The sequence below is a fragment of the Sapajus apella genome, unplaced genomic scaffold (genome assembly GCF_009761245.1).
Source record: "Sapajus apella isolate SASKATOON/1434 unplaced genomic scaffold, GSC_monkey_1.0 scaffold7, whole genome shotgun sequence".
Lineage (NCBI taxonomy): Eukaryota > Metazoa > Chordata > Mammalia > Primates > Cebidae > Sapajus > Sapajus apella.
The window spans coordinates 41306858-41326105 of NW_022436947.1; the positions used below are offsets into that span (position 1 = coordinate 41306858).

A 19248-nucleotide genomic window follows, 5' to 3' on the forward strand; every position below is an offset into this window, starting at 1 on the left:
GTTGCAACATCTAGTTAAAACAATAAGAGAAGTACAGTTTGTCTCTCTTCTTGGTCTATGCTGGAAGTGACTCATGAATTTGCAGACCCACCCTGACCTGGCTCTCGTGGAGAGAGAAGGCTGAACTCACCCCCTGTCCCCACTCCCACCTCCTCTTCCATCAGTGCATGGTTGTATCTTTACCCCTTCCAGAAAGCTATGTTAGAAATTCCTAGTATTATCAGGCTGAATGTTGTGTTTTTTCTTGTCACAGGATCTAGGTGTGGTGATGAACAGGAATAAGTCTAATTAAACTGTGTATGCTATAACTGTTCATTAGTCTGTTAAATTAGAGGAAAAAAACACCTGCTTTCAGCTTCCTAATCCTTGAAACCAGATGTCCTTATACTAAAACAAAGTATTTTATTGCTGTAAAAATAATTTGAAAACCACTGGTCTAGACTTGTGATACTAAGGCTTTAGTGGTTTAGCAATATCACTATTTCTGTAAAAATTTTAAATATAAATAGTAAGAGCATGGAAATGCTTTTATGATGAATTTCACCATTACACTGAATCACCTTATAGAAAGATAAGACTGGAGTGCTTCCATCGAGGCAGAATTTGTGAGGTAGAATCCAGCTAAATGTTTGTCAGTGTTAAAAATTGTTTGTTCAATGATTAAGTTGAGAAGGTGTTATGCCTTAGCACCTAGCACAAAGATTTTAAAAAACAAAAATTTATTTAAAAAAATTCATTGTTAATATAGGTAATTTATTTTTGGAGGGTCTTTTTCCTTTTAAGCTGAAACAAATTAAGAGTAGACAAGGGTCCCAAATGGATTTCAGCCAAAAGTAAAATCACACCTCAAGGAACACATAACATATATAATATGAAAATGTATCACTATTGTTTTAGTCTAAAAAAGTTTAAGTTTTCTTTTTAAAAAAAGAATGACACATAAGATGTAAATGTATTGGAAAAAGTCCTGCCAGAATTTGCTAATGTATTTATTTTCTATTTTGGCAAGCAAATCCCTTTGCAAAATTTTTATTAACTAAGCCTACGTATGTGGTAGGTACATTGTTGGTTAGTTCATGCAAGAGTAAAAAGAAAACAAAAAAAAACAAAAGCATACCTGCCAAAATAAAGATTAAATTCATTTCATGATAGCTAAGTGAAACCTTGGTAAGGACACATTTATTTGCATGTATAAATGATTTCAAGCAAAGCAGAAGTATTAGCAAACTGACAAATTTGCATTTGAAATGCTTGTTTAAATAAACAAATAAAGAAGTAGGTGTTAAAGTTTATGATCTAACGCTTAGACCAAATAGAGACCCTTAATATATACGACTCTAATCATTTAAAAGTACTCAGTTCTTTTCCAATCATTTAAACTAGTATTTTTCCTGGTGAAGTCCATGGTAATTCTTAAAGCAGGTGGAATTTAAAAGCACACTAGATGGCTGCAATTAGTTAACAGTCAACTAAAATGTTTCCTCTGATTGTCCCTGCCATACCCCTCTTCTTTCAATTTGCTAGAACTGATGAGGTTGTTATGTTGCCAACTATGATATTCTTTCCCCTTATTCTGATTATATTCACTTTTTGTTAGTCTTAACTTGAAGGCTCTCTAGATTTGAGAAAGCAAGAAATATCTTACTGTCACCAAAAAAATAAAAAATAAAAAAGTGTTAGAGACCTTGCTCTATATAAGGTATATGAAATAGACACATATTGTAGTACCAATCTCATTTTATGTATTGTTTTACAATGTAATTCAGTGTTTGAAAAAAAAAATTTTGCTCTTAATTTCTGGAAGAAAGCAATGACCATTCAACTACCTTTCTCAGCAAGCTTTCCTTTTAAAGACACCTAAGAGCAGAAAAAAAAAATAACACTTTATTTAATTATTTATTTATTTAGGTTTATGTATGAAATTTCTCTGAGACACAGGGAAAATCAGCTTTTCTGTTATTATATTGCACCTGCAATAATCTGGGTAGTCAAAAACTATTACAATATGGGCAACATTTCCAAAATAAATGCAAATTGATAGTGTTTAATCGTTTTTAACTTGAAGAACAGATTTTAAAAATTTACAATGGCTCTATGAGGGAGTAGCTACTCCTGGTATGAAACATACTTTAAGTATTTAAATTAAGGGAAAAGCTAAAATTAAAGACTAGAAAGTACAATAAACTGTCACTTATTTGCCCATTTTTACTATGTGGTTTGTACAAGTCTAAATATATTAATGAGCGCCCACTTTAATCTATCTTTCTCTCTGGCTCTCTCCCCAGAGCTTTACTAAGCAAGATTTTATGGGAATATTCCACAATTCAGCTTATTACTCATTGTGACTTCACTTACCAATGAATAGTACAGAAAAGCAATGTTTTACTACACTTCAGAGACCCCTTTTACTATTAAAATGTGGTAGGTGCTGAGACATTTATGAAAAGTTATTCAACTTAATACAATCACAAAACAAGCCTCATTCTCTCCTTCATCAGAGAGCTAGGAGCAACTCTTTCCTCCAAAAGCAATGTGCCCTTTGAAATTGAGGTCTAAAATAAAGATGAATGAATAATTACAGAAGATTTTTCCCCTAGAATTTATATAGCTTATTTTCTCTCCATAATCATTTTGTCCATCAGTGATTAAAAATCTGAAGGGTCATGCAAGCTTCGTTGTTCTGTCCTTAACTGATCTTTTCCATTTGCTTCACTTTTATGTTACTGTTTTGTGTTTGTTTAATTAAATAATGCTAGCAGGTTCTGTTGGGGGGATGATTCATCAAAAGAACTATATTTACACTTTTTCACACATATGTATGAACAGAAATAGAAAATAAGTAATTAGATTGTTTCATATATGCACACATCTTGCAGACATATAGTGGCAGGCTATGTTAGGAACCACTTGCTAAAAGAATTGTTTTTGGTGGGTTTTTTTTTTTTTTTTTTTTTTTTTTTTGTGACAGGGTCTTGCTCTGTTGGCCCAGCTGGAGTGCAGTGGTGCGATCTCTGCTTACTGCAGCCTTGACCTCCTGGGCTCAAGCAATTCTCCATCTCAGCTTCCCAAGTAGCTGGGACTACAGGCAAGTGCCACCATAGCTTGCTAATTTTTGTATTTTTTCGTAGCAACTTGGCTTTGCCCAGGCTGGTCTCAAATTCTTGAGCTCAAGCAATCTGCCTGCCCTGGCCTCCCAAAGTGCTGGGATTATGGGCATGAACCTCTGTGCCTCACACTAAAAGAAAATTTTATAACACTTTGACAATGAAATTATAAATAGTGTCACAAGCTCCTAATTTCTTTATGGTTAATTAGAGCTAAATGGGTGATATAAGCAGTGAAATTTATACAATTTTTTCAGACTCCAAATGAATCCCCTGGTATACAAGTGTTTTAGAAATTAATTCATTAATTTCTTCTAGAATTTTGTATCATGGTCATCAACCCAATGAGCCAAGGCATGTGTCATTAATAAAATTAATCTAGGAGATGATTTCACTAATATGAATAGAGATGAAGTGAATAGCCCAAAACCTCAGTGTACACGTCACCAGTCTGTGTTAATGTGGAATGCTATGCATAATGGTGAAGTCTTTTTAATCAAGAGAAGATATTTGCAACATATGTATCTTCTCAGGCAGAGTTTCAAACTTAGTTATTTAAAATGCTCCCCTGGTTATATATTTTTACATCTCATTATGTCACCTTGTTCATTTTTATTTCTCTTCAATTCCTTTTTATTTTACTATAATAAAATGTAACACCATTTACTTTCCTCATTTGCATTTACAAATACAAAGCAAGTAGAATTATAATTCTTAATTTTAAATGTTTTGCCTCCAATTCCCCTTAAAGTGAATTCACTTACTAAGCTGCCGAGTCATTGAGCTGATACTCAGATGCCCTTTCAAAGCAGGCCTGAATCCCTGGATCTCTCCACAGTCGTTTTATTACCTCAGCCAGTTGAGGCGTCATGCCACCATCTTCCAGGGAACTTGCCATTGCATAAAGTTGTCGTTGGTCCTCCTAGAACAGTGTTTTAGTTAGAATAAGAATGGATTATTTGGAATCACATGTTCTGTTTTTCTAATAGAATATTTTAATGAGATGATTTTAATCTTATTCCTTTAACTAATAATTCCACCAAACATCTTTTCAAACTATATTGAGATAAATAGAACTAAAGTTTCTCATGGCTGAGTGATGTCCAGAAGAGTTCTCCCTTGCAAAAACTATAAAATATTATGTGAAGCCATTAGCATATTTTGGAATTTATCGCTGACTTCTGAATATGATATCAAGAATGATAATAATAGTTTGCCGTACTCATATTGAGATTGTAGAAGGTCTACAGGTTATACTAAGGTAAAAGAAAAATTAACCTGATCTAATCTGGTATTTTCTTTTTTTAATCATTTGCCATGAGTTTTTCTAGAAAAATAAAAATAAAAATTAGAGTAGGCTGGACATGGTGGCTCATGCCTGTAATCCCAGCACCTTGGGAGGCTCGGGTGGGTGGGTCACTTAAATCCAGGAGTTTGAGACCAGCCTAGGCAACATGGCAAAATTCTTCTTTACAAAAAAATTAGTCAGGGATGATAGTGCTTGTCTGTAGTCTCAGCTACTTGGGAGGCTAAGGTGGGAGAATTGCTTGATTCTGGGAGGCAGAGGTTGCAGTGAGCAGAGATTGCACCACTGCACTCCAGCCTAGGTGACAGAACCAGACCCTGTCTCAAAAAAAAAAAAAAAAAAAAAGTAAACATGGGAAATAAATTCATTATTCTAAAATTGTATTTTTTCAAAAAATTAGTATATAGTATTTTTTTGTCATCAGTACCTCTTCATAATCATATAAAGAAATGGCAAACATTTAGGTCATCCCTGTAGGATTGCATGCCTTTGGAATGAATCAGTAGGCCAGAGGTGAGAATTTTTTATGCAAAGCAATGAATTATGGTCTTAGTCCTGTTGGGATGAGATTTGGAGGTTACCAGGGAAGGTGGAAATAGAAGTTTATTGAGTAAATACTATAGTCTGCAATTTATTTAAACTAATTTAAACTAATAATCAAAACAGCTTTATGATAAATTTTTTTTAAAGAGTTTGAGTTTGAGAGTAATTAAATTGATTGTGGTAATAGTCCAGGTAAATGGAGAAATCTGAGCTCAACCTTGTCAGCTTCCAAATCCAATATCCTTTTCAACTCAGAATCCTTCTAGTGCATATTATTACAATTTACAAAACTGCACATATCTCACATAATCCTTACCACTGTGAGATAGACACTATATTCTTCCCATTTTACATGAGAGGAATCTGAAACTCTGAGTTTTAGAAACCAGTAAACCAGTAAATACCATGAGCATCAGAAGAGGAGTAAAACGCAAGCCCATTTTGTGCCGTGTCAGGCTGTTACTGTTAAAGGAAAGGGGTCCCGTTCCAGATCCCAAGAGATGATTCTTGGATCTCACACAAGAAAGAATTCAGGGCAAATCCAGAGAGTAAAGTGAACGCGAGCTTATTCAGGAAGCAAAGGAGTAAAAGAATGGCGACTCCAAATACAGAGCAGCCCTGAGGGCTGCCGGTTGCTCATTTTTATGGTTATTTCTTGATGTTATGCCAAACAGGGGGTGGATTATTCATGCCTCCCCTTGTTAGAGCATATAGGGTAATTTCCTGATATTCATGGCCTTTGTAAACTGTCATGATGCTGGCAGGAGTATAGCAGTGAGAATGAGCAGAGGTCACTCTCATGGCTCTCTTGGTTTTGACAGGTTTGAGCCAGCTTCTTTACTGCAACCTGTTTATCAGCAAAGTTGTTACAATTTGTATCTTGTACTGACCTCCCATCTCACCCTGTAACTTAGAATGTCTTAACTCTCTGGGAGTGCAGCCCAGTGGGTCTCAGTCTCATTTTCCTCAGCTCCTATTTAAGATGAAGTTGCTCTAGTTCAAATGCCTCTGACACTACCAATGAAGTATGTTCAATAAGAACTTGCTGCTTTTCTGATACAATTCAGCTTATTATTATTTTGAATTGGCTACAGTTTTTTCTACTATTTTATCAAAAATTTGCTCTTTGTACAAAAAATAAGGGCATGTCACTAGCTTAAAAGACAGACACTGTTAAGGCAAAAACAAAACAAAACAAAACAAAAAAAACTTAATCCGTCTTTCTTCACAATCAGATTTTATTGTTAAAAACTAAAATGATCAGATGATCACTGGTTCAAGTATTCAATGTGTAAATCAAAAACAAGTTTCTAAGTCCCCCAAGCAACAGAATTCTAAGCCCCCAACCAATAGAAATCCCTCTAGGCCAAGGGAATTCCAAAGTAAATCTGAAAAACTAGTTCAGGCCATGATAGGAAGGGTGGGGTCAGACATGCCTCATTATGCTCTCCTCCCTTTGGAATTCAGACACAACTCACCAGCATTAACATTAAAACAGAGATTTTAGCCAGTGGCTCACACCTGTAATCCCAGCACTTTGAGAAGCTGAGCTGGGCAGATCACCAGGTCAGGAGATCGAGACCATCCTGCCCAACATGGTGAAACCACATCTCTACTAAAAATACAAAAACAAACAAACAAATAAAAAAAAAAAAACACCAGAGATCTTAGGACTGATAAAAACAGACTAGAGCAATAAGATTCCAAATTCCAACCTGACTCTAGTATAGAGCAGGCGCTGAAAGAAATTATTTTACCCCCAAATATGTATTTTTTGACATGTATTGAAATGGCCCTGAAAACCTGTCTTTTGTGGGGGAAATTTACATTGTGTAAAGAATCCTCTTCCCTTTTCAAGTCCTTTTCTGATCATGCTGAGATTAGCTGAGAGTCTAGCACTTTTTAAAGGTGAAAATAGGAAATATTTGCCATCTATTGCCTCCAAGGGTGCAATATGAGACTTTATCTACATAATAAGAACCTTGGTCACCACAGCCTCTTATCTTAACCCAGAGACTCCTTTCTATTCATTCTAGGCCTTTATACAATAACTTAACTCTTTCAACCAATTAGCAATCAGAAAATGTTTGAAAATGTTTGAATTTCAACAAAATGTTGAAAATGTATGACTGGAAGGTCCTGCTTCAAGTTGTCCTGCGTTGCGTTTCTGGACCTTGCATGTATTGACTGATATCTTCCTGTAAATTTTGTCCCCATAGAATGTATAAAATCAAGTAATAACTACTTTGGGCATATGTTCTCAGGTCCTTCTGAAGCTGTGCCATGGGTCATGGTACTCACATTTGGCTCAAAGTAAATCTCTTCCAGTATTTTGCGAAGTTTGGCTTTTTTTGTCAACAAATGGCCAAATCAATGCTCCACCTGATTTTCTAGCATCGACACAGGATAGATTTTTACAACCTCATTTCTCTATTAAATGGATGTGAAAGAACTGCAAGTCCAGCGAAATATGCTCTGGTCACTTTTGCTAGCATCATCCTATTTGTTCCTTCCACTATTAAAGTGCTATTTAGAATGAATGATGCAATGAAACAACCACTACACAGTTTTATCCCTAAGGAGAAAAAGTTATACATCTTGTCAGCATATCTTTATAAACCAAATAAATATACTGTTTCATTCCTTTAAAAATATTCCATTTATCATTTAAATAGACTTTATTTGTAGAGGTATCATGAATATAGTTTTACTTTAGACACTTAGATGTTACAAAGTCTTCCTTGACCACTTCAGTCCTATAACCTCCCACAAAGGCAAATTATCCTATCTGGTCGGTTTTTGTGTCTCTAGACCTTTTACTTTTTAAATTTGTGCATGCATAGGTGGAGCCCATAGTGATGATTTTCAATCCAGGCTGAACATTATAAGCATATGGGGTACCCTTAAATATACTGATAGCAAAACTGTCACCCAAACAAAATGAATCAGAATCTCTGCATGTCAGGCCCTGCAAAGATATTTTTTAAAAGCTTCAAGGTGGCGTAACTGTTCTTAAGAATCTCTGGCAATACATAGTTGTTATTTTTTTTTAACTATAAATAATACTTTATTGAACATAGTATATTTCAGTTCTTGATGTTTTTCTGTGATTATTGAAAAGCTAATGTAATTTAAAGAATTAAAAACTTTAAATTTATAGAAGTAAACAAATTTTTTAAATTTAAAATTCTTTAATGTTTTTAAGAGATTGAGCCTACTCATCAAATGTGATTTTTTAAAAAATATATAACATCAAAATGTATAGATAATATGAAAAGTTACCTTCCTTATAGCAGCCTAACTGATTGAACACTTAACGTCTACTATTTTATTGCCATATTTTAAAAACTCTAGTAATTTCTCACCAAACTCAAAACTGAAAATAAAACCCAAATCCCTTATCCCTTGCTGTGACTCACAAAGCTGTACGTGTTTTGACCCCCTCTTTCCCTCCCTCTTTCTCCCTTTCTCTCCCTGCCCTTGAGATTCAAGATGCGCCTAACAACTTGCTGCTCCTTGAATTCACCAAGCCCCCATTTCAGCTCATACGGGTTGTTCCCTCCATGTCCTTTCTGCGGTTTACTTCCTTTTTCACTCAAGTCTCTTCCCAGTACCACCTCTTCAATAAAGCCTTCTCTGATCACCCTTTCTGCCACATTTTTCAAATATCACCCTGTGAATTAGAGTAGCATCCCAAAGAAGTTTTATTTCCCATGAGGTATTTGGAAAAGCTTGGGAATTACAGTGGTCCTGGAATGGCTCATTCTCTCTCCCTGTCTCTCTCTTTTTAAAAGAATATTTTTTATTTATTCAATTTTTATTTTACTTTAAGTTCTGGGATACATGTGCAGAATGTGCCGGTTTGTTACATAGGTATATACGTGTATTGGTGGTTTGCTGCACCTGTCAGCCCGTTGTCATTCTCTTAAGATTGTGTAACTTTGGGACTACATTGTATAGAAAATAAAATATGAATTTTCCCTACAGATTACTCAAACCTTCATCATTAATATGAGGGATCCCAGGTGGTCTTAGAACTTTGTGGAACTCATTCCGAACCCTAGCATCATATTTCCAAAGATCATGAAAATAAATCCAGAGGAAGGAAGGCTATATAGTGTAGCTAGAAATGCTGAGAAATGCTAAGTTAAAAATGCCACGTTTTGTTTCTACTGGGTTTTCAGAATCTTTGAGTATTAATATCGGTTGAAAATTTCCAAGTTGTTATTGTATGCATATACACCAAACAGATTTGATCACAGAACTTTAATTGTAGAACATCTTGAGGAAGTAGGGCTTTTTGGTTCATATTGCAGAGTTTACTTTGTAGGGTTCTATGTCCAAAATGGTTACAACAGCACTCAAATCATGTAGTAAAAGTGTTACAATTTTCAGCATTCTTTTATGTCAGTTGAGTGGATTCTATATGCTCTAAAATAGCCTATAATATTTAAAAGGATAAGTAGAAACTTACTAAATATCTTCATAATTTCTCCTTTCCTGTTTCTTAAGTTTAACCCTCTTTTCAAGTTCTATGCTTATGAAATTACAAGCCTATCAAATACTAAACCACAACCAATAAGAACAAGCCCCATTTAGCTGCTTCTCCTCTAACTACAGATCCCATCTCTCTCCTACTCCTTGGCTATAGGTCCTGAAAATATTGTCCTTAACTGTCCTAATAGCCTGATCTCATTTCTCCACACACTCCGCTGGAGTGTGAGTCCACCAGTCTTCTGAAACCTCTCTCGCTATATTCCCAATGGCTCCATATTTCTAAATCCAATAGGTTCTATTTAATAGTCTCCTTTCTTAACCTGGCAAGATCTTTCAATGTGGATAGCTCCCTTTGGAACACTTCTCTTGAATTCTGTGATTTCATATGCTTCTGATTTTCCTTTTACTCTTCTATCCTCTCCCCTGAAGTTTCCTTTTCCTAACAAATGAGCAGAAAATATTGTTTGTTTTTTTTAACACTCTTCCCTAGACTCCGTTATCCCTGATACCCCTCTCTTCTTAATCTAAGGGCTTCACCTGTTCCATTCTACTTTCTTAGTATGAATTCTATGCCATAGTGTAATGGCATGCCACTAACACCTAGGTTTAGATCTCTAGACAAAGTATCCATTTTGGGCTTCAAATGCACATTTGTAATTGCTTACATATGTATATAACCCATGGAACTTACAAACGCATTTCCAAAACCAGATTAATTAGTTCTTTCCATCCTCATTTAATGTTAGTGTTCCTCTTCTTAGTAATATTTTCTATAAGCAAGGATCCAGCTCCACATTTAGCTGCCCTGCCCTTTTGAAATAGCACATTATTTGTAGTTATTTGTTAAACATCTAGCTCTCCTCTCCTGATGACAATATTATTCTATCTCAGTTACTGCTGAGCCCTCTCTACAATCCCAGTATCCAACTGAATGTCTACCACATAAATAATAGTTTAATAAAAAATAATTCTTTTCAAATGAAGTTGGATGTGTAGATTTTAATACATAAATTTTAATGATCCTATATTCAAAATAAGTATTGAAAAATAAAAATACCTAATGTTTACTGGAAACATATTCTATAATACCCTATATTATAGTGGGTTTCTTTTCTTTCTTTCTTTCTTTTTATTTCTTTCTTTCCTTCTTTCTTTCCTTTCTCTCTTTTTCTTTCCATCTTTCTTTCTTTTCTCTTTCTTTTCTTTTCTTTTTTTTTTTTCTTTCTTTCTTTCTTTTCTTCTGATGGAGTCTCACTCTGTTGCCCAGGCTGGAGTGCAATAGTGCAATCTCAGTTTACCAGTTTACCACAACCTCCGCCTTCTGGGCTCAGGCGATTCTCCTGCCACAGCCTCCTGAGTAGCTGGGATTATAGGCATGCATCACTATGCCTGGCAAATTTTTGTATTTTTAGTTTGACATGGGGTTTCACCATGTTGATCAGTCTGGTCTCAAACTCCTGACCTCATGATTCATCTACCTCAGTCGCCCAAAGTGCTGGGATTACAGGTGTGAGCCACTGCGCCCAGCCTATAGTGGATTTCTTATGTTTTTGCTTCCTCCTTTAAAGGTCATGGTAACTCAAGGAGGAAAGCCATAATATCCTGTGGAAGCAGACACTAAAGTTTAGAGAGGTTAACTTGTCTAAACTTACAGACCCAGTTACTAATAAAGCTCATGTAATTTTTCTATCAGAACTTTCTCCCTTTGGTAATCTGTGTGATCATGTGGAAATGGTTATGTAAAAGGTTATGCACTTGTATAAATAAACAGAGAGCTAATCAGAACTCTGAAAGTCACATGTTGGTAGTGGTCAGCAATCAATCTGTTAAATAAACAATTTTAAACAGGTAGAGAGTATATTAATCTCAAAATCAAATACTAGAATGCAGTTGAAACTGCTTGAGTTAATATCAGTTGAAATCAAAATAGGAACTATGTTGTCCCTGACAGCTATGATGTTCTGAGAGTTGAGGACATAGTTACTCCTGAGAAGTTATGACAGTGGCTAAGTACTGCTTACATTGCTCTATTTACACCATTCAATGTACTGTTTGAATAAACTGTACTTTTATTTTCTAATTAGCATGATGGCAGCAATGTGTACAGTATATTGTTTTCATTTCCCTATACATCAAATCATTAAGACTTTTCTAATAGATCTCATGTTTTTTTTTTTTTTTTTTTTTTTTTTTTCCCAATACAGGGTTTTGCTCTGTTGCACAGGCTGGAGTACAGTGGCACCATCACAATTCACTGCAACCTCGACCTCCCAGGCTCAAGGGAGCCTCACACCTCAGCCTCCCAAGCAGCTGGGAATACAGGTATATGCCACCATGCCTAGCTAATTTTCTTCTTCTTCTTCCTTTTTTTTTTTTTTTTTTGGATAGACACAGGGTTAGTTATATTGTTCAGACTGGTCTGAAACTCCTGGACTCAAGTGATCCTCTTGCCTCAGCCTCCCAAAGCATTGAGGTTATAGGCATGAGCCACCACATCCAGTCACATCTCAGGTCTTTAGTGATTAGGGTATCACTGTTTTACAAACTCTGGGCCATATGAAGGACACATAATATTTAAATATGTAGTAACAGGCAAGGTTGTCATTTCCAACTTGTCTGGTACAAATACACTGAATATCATATTGTATCTACAAATGTAAACATCATTAAATCATTCTCAAAGGAATTCAGAAGGTATATCTACTTTAGCAACTATTATTGCCTAAGAGAAAAAAGTAAAATAAGTATTTGTAATCATTAAATCCTTTAATAGCGAAAAGCCACCATCATGGAATCCAGAAGTGGATTTTTGCCATAAACTCTAGCTACTTAATGTAAACCAACTAATCTTCTTTGAGCCTTTTCTTTTTTCTTTTAAATTAAGTTGGTTATACTATGTTGTTTCTTAAGAGCCAATTTAAAATCCTAGGCTCTTAGGAAAAGCCAAGGTCAGACCCATAATTGAACCACACTTAAATAAGAACATTATCACTAAGACACAGAGATAAAGAATAAAAGGATCTTGGAGTTCAGCTCCTCCAAGTTCCCCTTTTACACATGAGAGGGAAACTGTAGCCAGAGAAATAGGCTGAGCAAACTGGGGAGAAAGCTAGAAATGGGAATTAGTAAAATACCTGACTCCTTGCTTTATAAACTATCTGCCAGAAGGCCATACTTAGCATTTCCTTGTTCTTTGAAGTAAAGTGACAGGAGGAAAGGGGGATTTACCCCTTCCTTTAATGTTAAGCGCATGGAAAAGCCTTTGTTATTGTTGTTGTTGTTTTCATTGTAATGATTTCCAGTGGTCATTTACCACGTCCAGTGGCCATTTACCAGGTCCACTAAACTGGGCGAGGGAGTTCAAATGACTCCTCTTCCTTTATCCTTACTATACTTTTGCTCTCTATTTTTATTGTTCCTATAGCCAGGTTTCCAGGAATTACATTGGTAGGAATTCAACTGGCATCCTCTGGAGGTAACCAGATGCCCAGCTGCTCCTGGAGGAGACATATGGAAATGGGTGAGTTCTTCTTGTGGATTCTACTCAGTTACTCTTTTTTTGGGTGGGGTCAACTATGGTTCTTTGGATAATACTGTAAGTTTCATTTGCCAAGTAATTTTATATGTTTGGATATAAACTTTCAAAATAAATGGATTTCAAATATATTTTAATGTAAAATTATTATATAGCAAAATATAAAGTAGGGAGAAAATAAAATTATTTTGTTTCTACCTTACAAATAGAACTATGAGTACTTTGAATATACTTAATATACAAACATTTGCTTACTCCTACAATTTGAATTCATTTTTAAAAAAAACTTAGCATTATAAAATAAGCATTTCCCTGTTGTCACAGACTTTGTAATCATCATCAAACATTAATCATAATTGTTGTGTTATTATTAAGCAACAGCTAGTCTCTTTGAAATGACTCATAACTAAAAAAATTAATCTAGAGATATTGCAAATTGTGTTTATGCCATAGCCCTTTTGTATTTAGCAAGCATAAGCAATACTTTTATTTGTTATAGTGTATTATTTGATATTAAGCTTAATCCTCAGAAAAACAACTAATGTTGAATAATACATTATTCAGTAAAAAGTTTCACTTCAAGGAAAATAAGAAATCTTACACTAAATGGAATTAATGCTTCAAAATTCATATTTTAAAATGTTGGATATAGATTAATACTATGAACTTATCAAGTCCTATTATTTTATGGCCCAACTTCTATTGCAGGACTTACAGCTGTCATTATTTGCATACTTACTGCACTTCTGGGATTTACATAATCAATCCCAAGGGTAGTCATGGCTTTCACAATAGCTAGGATGGATTGCAATGTATTACTGTAAATTACTGCTTTGAACTCCAGGCATTCTTGCTCACTGTAACCATTCTTATGGATGATCCTACAATTTAAACATGAAAAGTTTTGTGAGTTGAATAATTGCTTTTAACACTAAAGGACATCAAAATAAATTTCTTGAATAAAATTATAGTATATATTCATTAAAAAGGAATTTTGACCATATGTATATGATAAATCTGAACAGTTTCATGCCTTTGGACTTCTATTATCATTGTCATTTATACAATATTTTCTTTCTCGGCTACCCATGATAAATATAAAAGTACATAGGATTTGTTATTTAAAAATACTTTTTAAAAACGGGTAAATCATAAGCATTATACTTTGAAAGCTCTTTTTTTTTTTTAAGAGAAAAATTTCTAGATTCCCAGGACAAAGATATATACAGAGTTCTGAAAGTTGACCTTGTGTTTACAACCTGATGTCTAGAGGAAGTGAAGTCATTTAGATCATTCATGTCTTTTCCTATCATTCTGGAAAATAGGAGTGCCTGCTTTCTATTTACAGCATTAACAAAGGCATTTTTTTAGTACAGGTAATTGCCCTCTGTTAAATCTCTTGACAGTTCTCCATCTGTGTACGTGCCACTGAGTTATAAAAGTTGAAACGCTCGACATTTTATTTGGCTGAACTCTTCTCTACCTTCCACTCATTCAGTCAAAATCAAGATTTTACTAGTAGTTTTGGAATAATCACTTAAAATAGATTCACCTATCAAAAGCTAAAATCATTACATGTGCCAGTTATGTATTTTTGCATTTTTATTGCAGAATATGTTTTTGTTCCTTTTTGTTTTTTCTTATTGTTTTGAAGTGCTTTGTATTAATTAGGCATCTTTTTGGATGTCATCCTACTAAAGATTTATATTGTGTCTACACGTATAAAGGCTTTAGCACGGGAGGAAGAACACAAACGCATCTTTAATGTCTTTGAAGTTATTAGAACCTTCATAGTCAAGAAATCTGAACTGAAAGGAGTAAAGGCAGGGCCTATGCTTATTATATGTTTTTTTTTTATATTTGATTACCAATCATTTCTGAATTTCTACTTTAAACATGATTATGTTTGTCCTGCTGCCTTAAACCATTAAGTCACTTAAATAAGTAAATAAATAAACAGACAAAGGCTGTAGAAAAAAATGCAGTAAAATATCTTTATGGATAGATCAGGAATAAGCTTATTAAAGAAATCCCAGTTTTCTGTCAAATTGAACTTGGAAAATTATATTAATTATTAAATTAAAATGGCAACTGTGAGTAAACATGGACATTGGTTTTCTTCATGAAACGAGTTCTGACTGTTATCAGAAGATGAGGAGGGATTTATCACAAAGCAAAATAGTAAAAACAGATGTAAAGATGTCCAGCTGAAGTGGGACTTTAAACAAACATCATTTTTTCCACGAGCTGCATATGTAAATTTCTGTGAGATAGAGCACTCCAACTCCAAAGATGCTTCCTAGGTCTTTGAAATTAATAGGCTTTTACTGGGTATTTTCTGTGACATACTGTGTTATGTGTTAAAGAGAATACATCATATCTTTCTTTCCAAAACCATAGACTGGAGCTCCACTGTATAATATGTTAGTCACTGGCTGATTAATTAAAATTAAATAAAATTAAAATTTTAGTTTCTCTTTTTTTTTTTTTTTTTTTTTTTTTGAGACGGAGTTTCACTCTTGTTACCCAGGCTGGAGTGCAATGGCGCGATCTCGGCTCACCGCAACCTCCACCTCCTGGGTTCAGGCAATTCTCCTGCCTCAGCCTCCCGAGTAGCTGGGATTACAGGCACGCGCCACCATGCCCAGCTGATTTTTTGCATTTTTAGTAGAGACGGGGTTTCACCATGTTGACCAGGATGGTCTCGATCTCTTGACCTTGTGATCCACCCGCCTCGGCCTCCCAAAGTGCTGGGATTACAGGCGTGAGCCACCGCGCCCGGCAAAATTTTAGTTTCTCAATCACACTGTCAGCATTACAAGTGGCTATTAAAGCCACGTGTGGCTAGCAGTTGCCATATTTCAAGGCAAGCTAGAGAACTTTCCTACCACCACACAAAGTTCTGTTAAAGAGTACTGGTTATAAGAAGGCAGAGCATATAAAGAGATTTGTGAACATTATGATAATGGTAGTAAGATGCTATAGAAAAGAAAACGTGATAAACTCTATTAGAAGTGGTTATAAAGATCAAAGAAGACATCCTGGAAGCAGTGATAATCAGCTGATTGTTCAAGGAGAGTTATTCCTAGATGGTCAAAAGGAGAGAGAATCATGCTAGGCAGAAAGATCAGTATGAGCCAATAGATGCTTACAATTATCAAACGTTCAATATGTGCCAAGCACTGTTGTATGTGCCTCATCTGTCTTCTTAGTAATTATGATCTACATTTTATAAATAAGAAATGTCAGCAATACCCCCAACTTATTCAGTTGTTGTGTGTTACAGCTGGACCACAAACACAATCTGATGTCAGCCCATGATCTTAGTCCCAAAGCTCAGCCTTCTATAATGTGCTAGTCTACAGACTCATAAAAGGTCAGCATTAGTGAAGCAGGAAGTAGGAGGGAAGAAATTACAGGACAGTAGAATAAAAACATCAGCAAGAATTGGACTCCAGTGTCTTGTGTGCCAGGACAAGGAAATTGATCTTGATAACACGGGTGAAGAGTTGAATTCAAGGAGATACAATCAGCTTTAAATGAATCAGTTCATGGCAGTGTAGATAATGCAATGACGCGAAGGGAAGGGAGGTAGAAGCTCCTTAGGAAAATACTGAAATAAACTAGGTCAGAAATGATGAGGTTTTGAAGTAAAGCAGTGGAGATCATTGGCATGTTGGAGACAAATTATGTAGATGTGGCATGACTTAGTGAAGGGGTGAAGGGTTAGCATAACTACACTGAGATTTATTGCATTGTAGGCTGGTGTTGTTGTAATTAATGCTAGGGCAATAGAGGCCAGATGAGAGATAAGTTTGTTTATTCTGATTTGGACCTAGCCAGATAATATAGCAGTAGATGTATCTGCCTCCCTAGTTTAGACAAAATGTGTGAGTTTGAAAGAAATATTCTGAAACAGTCTGCTTGAAGATTCTAGTGAAAATCATAGAAATCCAGTAGTTTTCATTTCATGAAGGTACGGAGTAAGAGAAGTACCAATGTCTCCTGGCACATCAGATACACGAACATTTTAAATGTAGTCAGAGATAGAGTTAGAAGAATAAAGGAGATAGAGTTAGACAAACTGGGAAAGAGTTCTAGAAGCTGAAGAAAGGTTTTCATAGGGAGATGTGATATCATGTGGAATTAATGTAAGGACTTAAGAAGACTTCATATAAAATGGCTATTCAGAGATGATATAATAAATAATCTTTGTAAGGGCAACTTCCGCAACTTACCAGAGGCAAATGTGTGATGCAAATAAGTAAAGAGAGCTAACTTTGATTATTCTTTGCAGAAATTCTACTGAGAAAAGGAAAGATAAGGCAGAATGAGAAGACTTGCTCTTTTTGCATAATAAAGGAAAGAAGTGCTCATTGTAGAAAATGTGAAAAGCCTAACAATATTAAAAGCAAAGGTGCTTTAAACTGTAAATTCCACTATTGAGAGAAAAATTGTATCTATTCGATCATACTTGAGATTAAGATGTTCATGCACCAGGTGCAGTGGCTCACAGCTATAATCCCAGCACTTTGGGAGGCTGAGGCAGGTGGATCATTTGAAGTCAGGAGTTTGAGACAACCCTGGCCAACATGGTGAAACCCCATCTCTACTAAAAATACAAAGATCAAACAAAAAAAAATTAGCTGGGCATAATGGCAGGCTCCTGTAATCCCAGCTACTTGGTAGGCTGAGGCAGGAGAATTGCTTGAATCTGAGAGGTGGAAGTTGCAGTGAGCCAAGATTGTGCCATTGCACTGCAGTCCGGGTGACAGAGCAAGACCATTTCTCAAATAAATAAAATAAAAAATAAAATGTTCATGCAATTTTGTATCCTGGTTTTTTAGTTAACATAGCGTTTTCTCATATTAAAACCTTCTCATGTACTTGAGATTAATACATGATTTGTAATAGCTATATAATATGGCAATTGAAAAATGAATAGTCCTATAACTTTGCAACCTAATTGTTTATGTTTCATTTTAATTTGTGGTACTTTATTCTATCCCATATTTCATTATCTTAAATAAGGATATAAGTCTTTATACAGGCTTTTATATTTTATATTTTTAAATTACTTTATTTTCACACTTTTGCATATTTTGATATTTTATTTTTGAGAATTATCAGAAGCATATTTAGAAGATCAATAATTGCAATTTTCCCAGCTTACTATGTATATTAAAATTATTTTTATAAATTTTCAGTAACATATAATTTTATAAGTAACAATTAAAAATACCTAGTTCTCAAAACCTGGTTCTTAGTAGGTAATATTATTTTTAAATTGTTGTTTGTCAATTTACTACAATGAAAAATTACCTCACTGATTGATTTTTAACTTTATAATTAATGAGGTTATCCTAAAATACATTATCTATTGAATTTTGTCATTTGTGAACTCTCTGTTCATAGCCTATCCCCATTTATGTGTATTGGGACGCTTATTGTTTTACTTAGCAATCTATGGAACTTTGTATATTAGTCACCAATTATTTATCTGTCATATTTATTATAATTTTTTTCAGTTTTCTAATTTTGGTTTAATTTTTTTATGGTTTACTCTATTTAAAAGTTTTAATTTTTACATAGCCAAATAATGGGTCTTTTTTTTTTGTTTTGTTTTTTTGTTTTTTTTTTTTTTTGAGACGGAGTTTCGCTCTTGTTACCCAGGCTGGAGTGCAATGGTGCGATCTCGGCTCACCGCAACCTCCGCCTCCCGGGTTCAGGCAATTCTCCTGCCTCAGCCTCCTTTTTTTTTTTTTTTTTTTTTAACTTAAGCTGGCAGAGAATGGAGAAATGAAAAAAGATAAGAAAGGTTCAAGCATGGTCATAGCCTGGGAGACAAGAGCAGGCAGACACTGTGATAATGTTATAAATGAATGCCAGATGACTTAGTTGTAAGGATGGACCTGAAATCTCAAAAATAGTACAATCCCAGGGAAGAGGATAAAGGAGCTCTATTCTTCAGAGACAGTAGGAAAGATCAAACGTTTGGTTGCAGATAAGTGAAGCTTAAATATTGGTTGATATGAAACTTACATGATATTATTACATAAAAGAAAAACAGTGGCTTAGACTGAAACCAGTTCCATTATTGACTGGCAGACATAAAGTATGTCCCTCATAAAGTATGTCCCAAAGAACAAGATCCTTTAATACATAACTTAAAAATATACTCAAAAATGGTCCTCCTCCTCTTCATCCTGCTTTTTCCTCCTCCTCTTCCCTCCTCCTCCTCTTCCCTCCTCCTCCTCTTCCCT

The 19248-nt window shown here is 34.9% G+C and overlaps 1 protein-coding gene across 1 annotated transcript in view; it reads right to left on the reverse strand.

Moving 5' to 3' along the window:
- Positions 1-19248, reverse strand: part of GNAT3 (G protein subunit alpha transducin 3) — a 58844-nt gene that overhangs the window by 17543 nt on the left and 22053 nt on the right. Inside the window, exons 3-4 of the mRNA XM_032276431.1 lie at positions 13725-13866; positions 3869-4026 (exon numbers count right to left, since the gene is read on the reverse strand). Of these exons, the coding sequence (XP_032132322.1) occupies positions 3869-4026; positions 13725-13866 (300 nt within the window). The remainder of the gene's footprint in view (positions 1-3868; positions 4027-13724; positions 13867-19248) is intronic.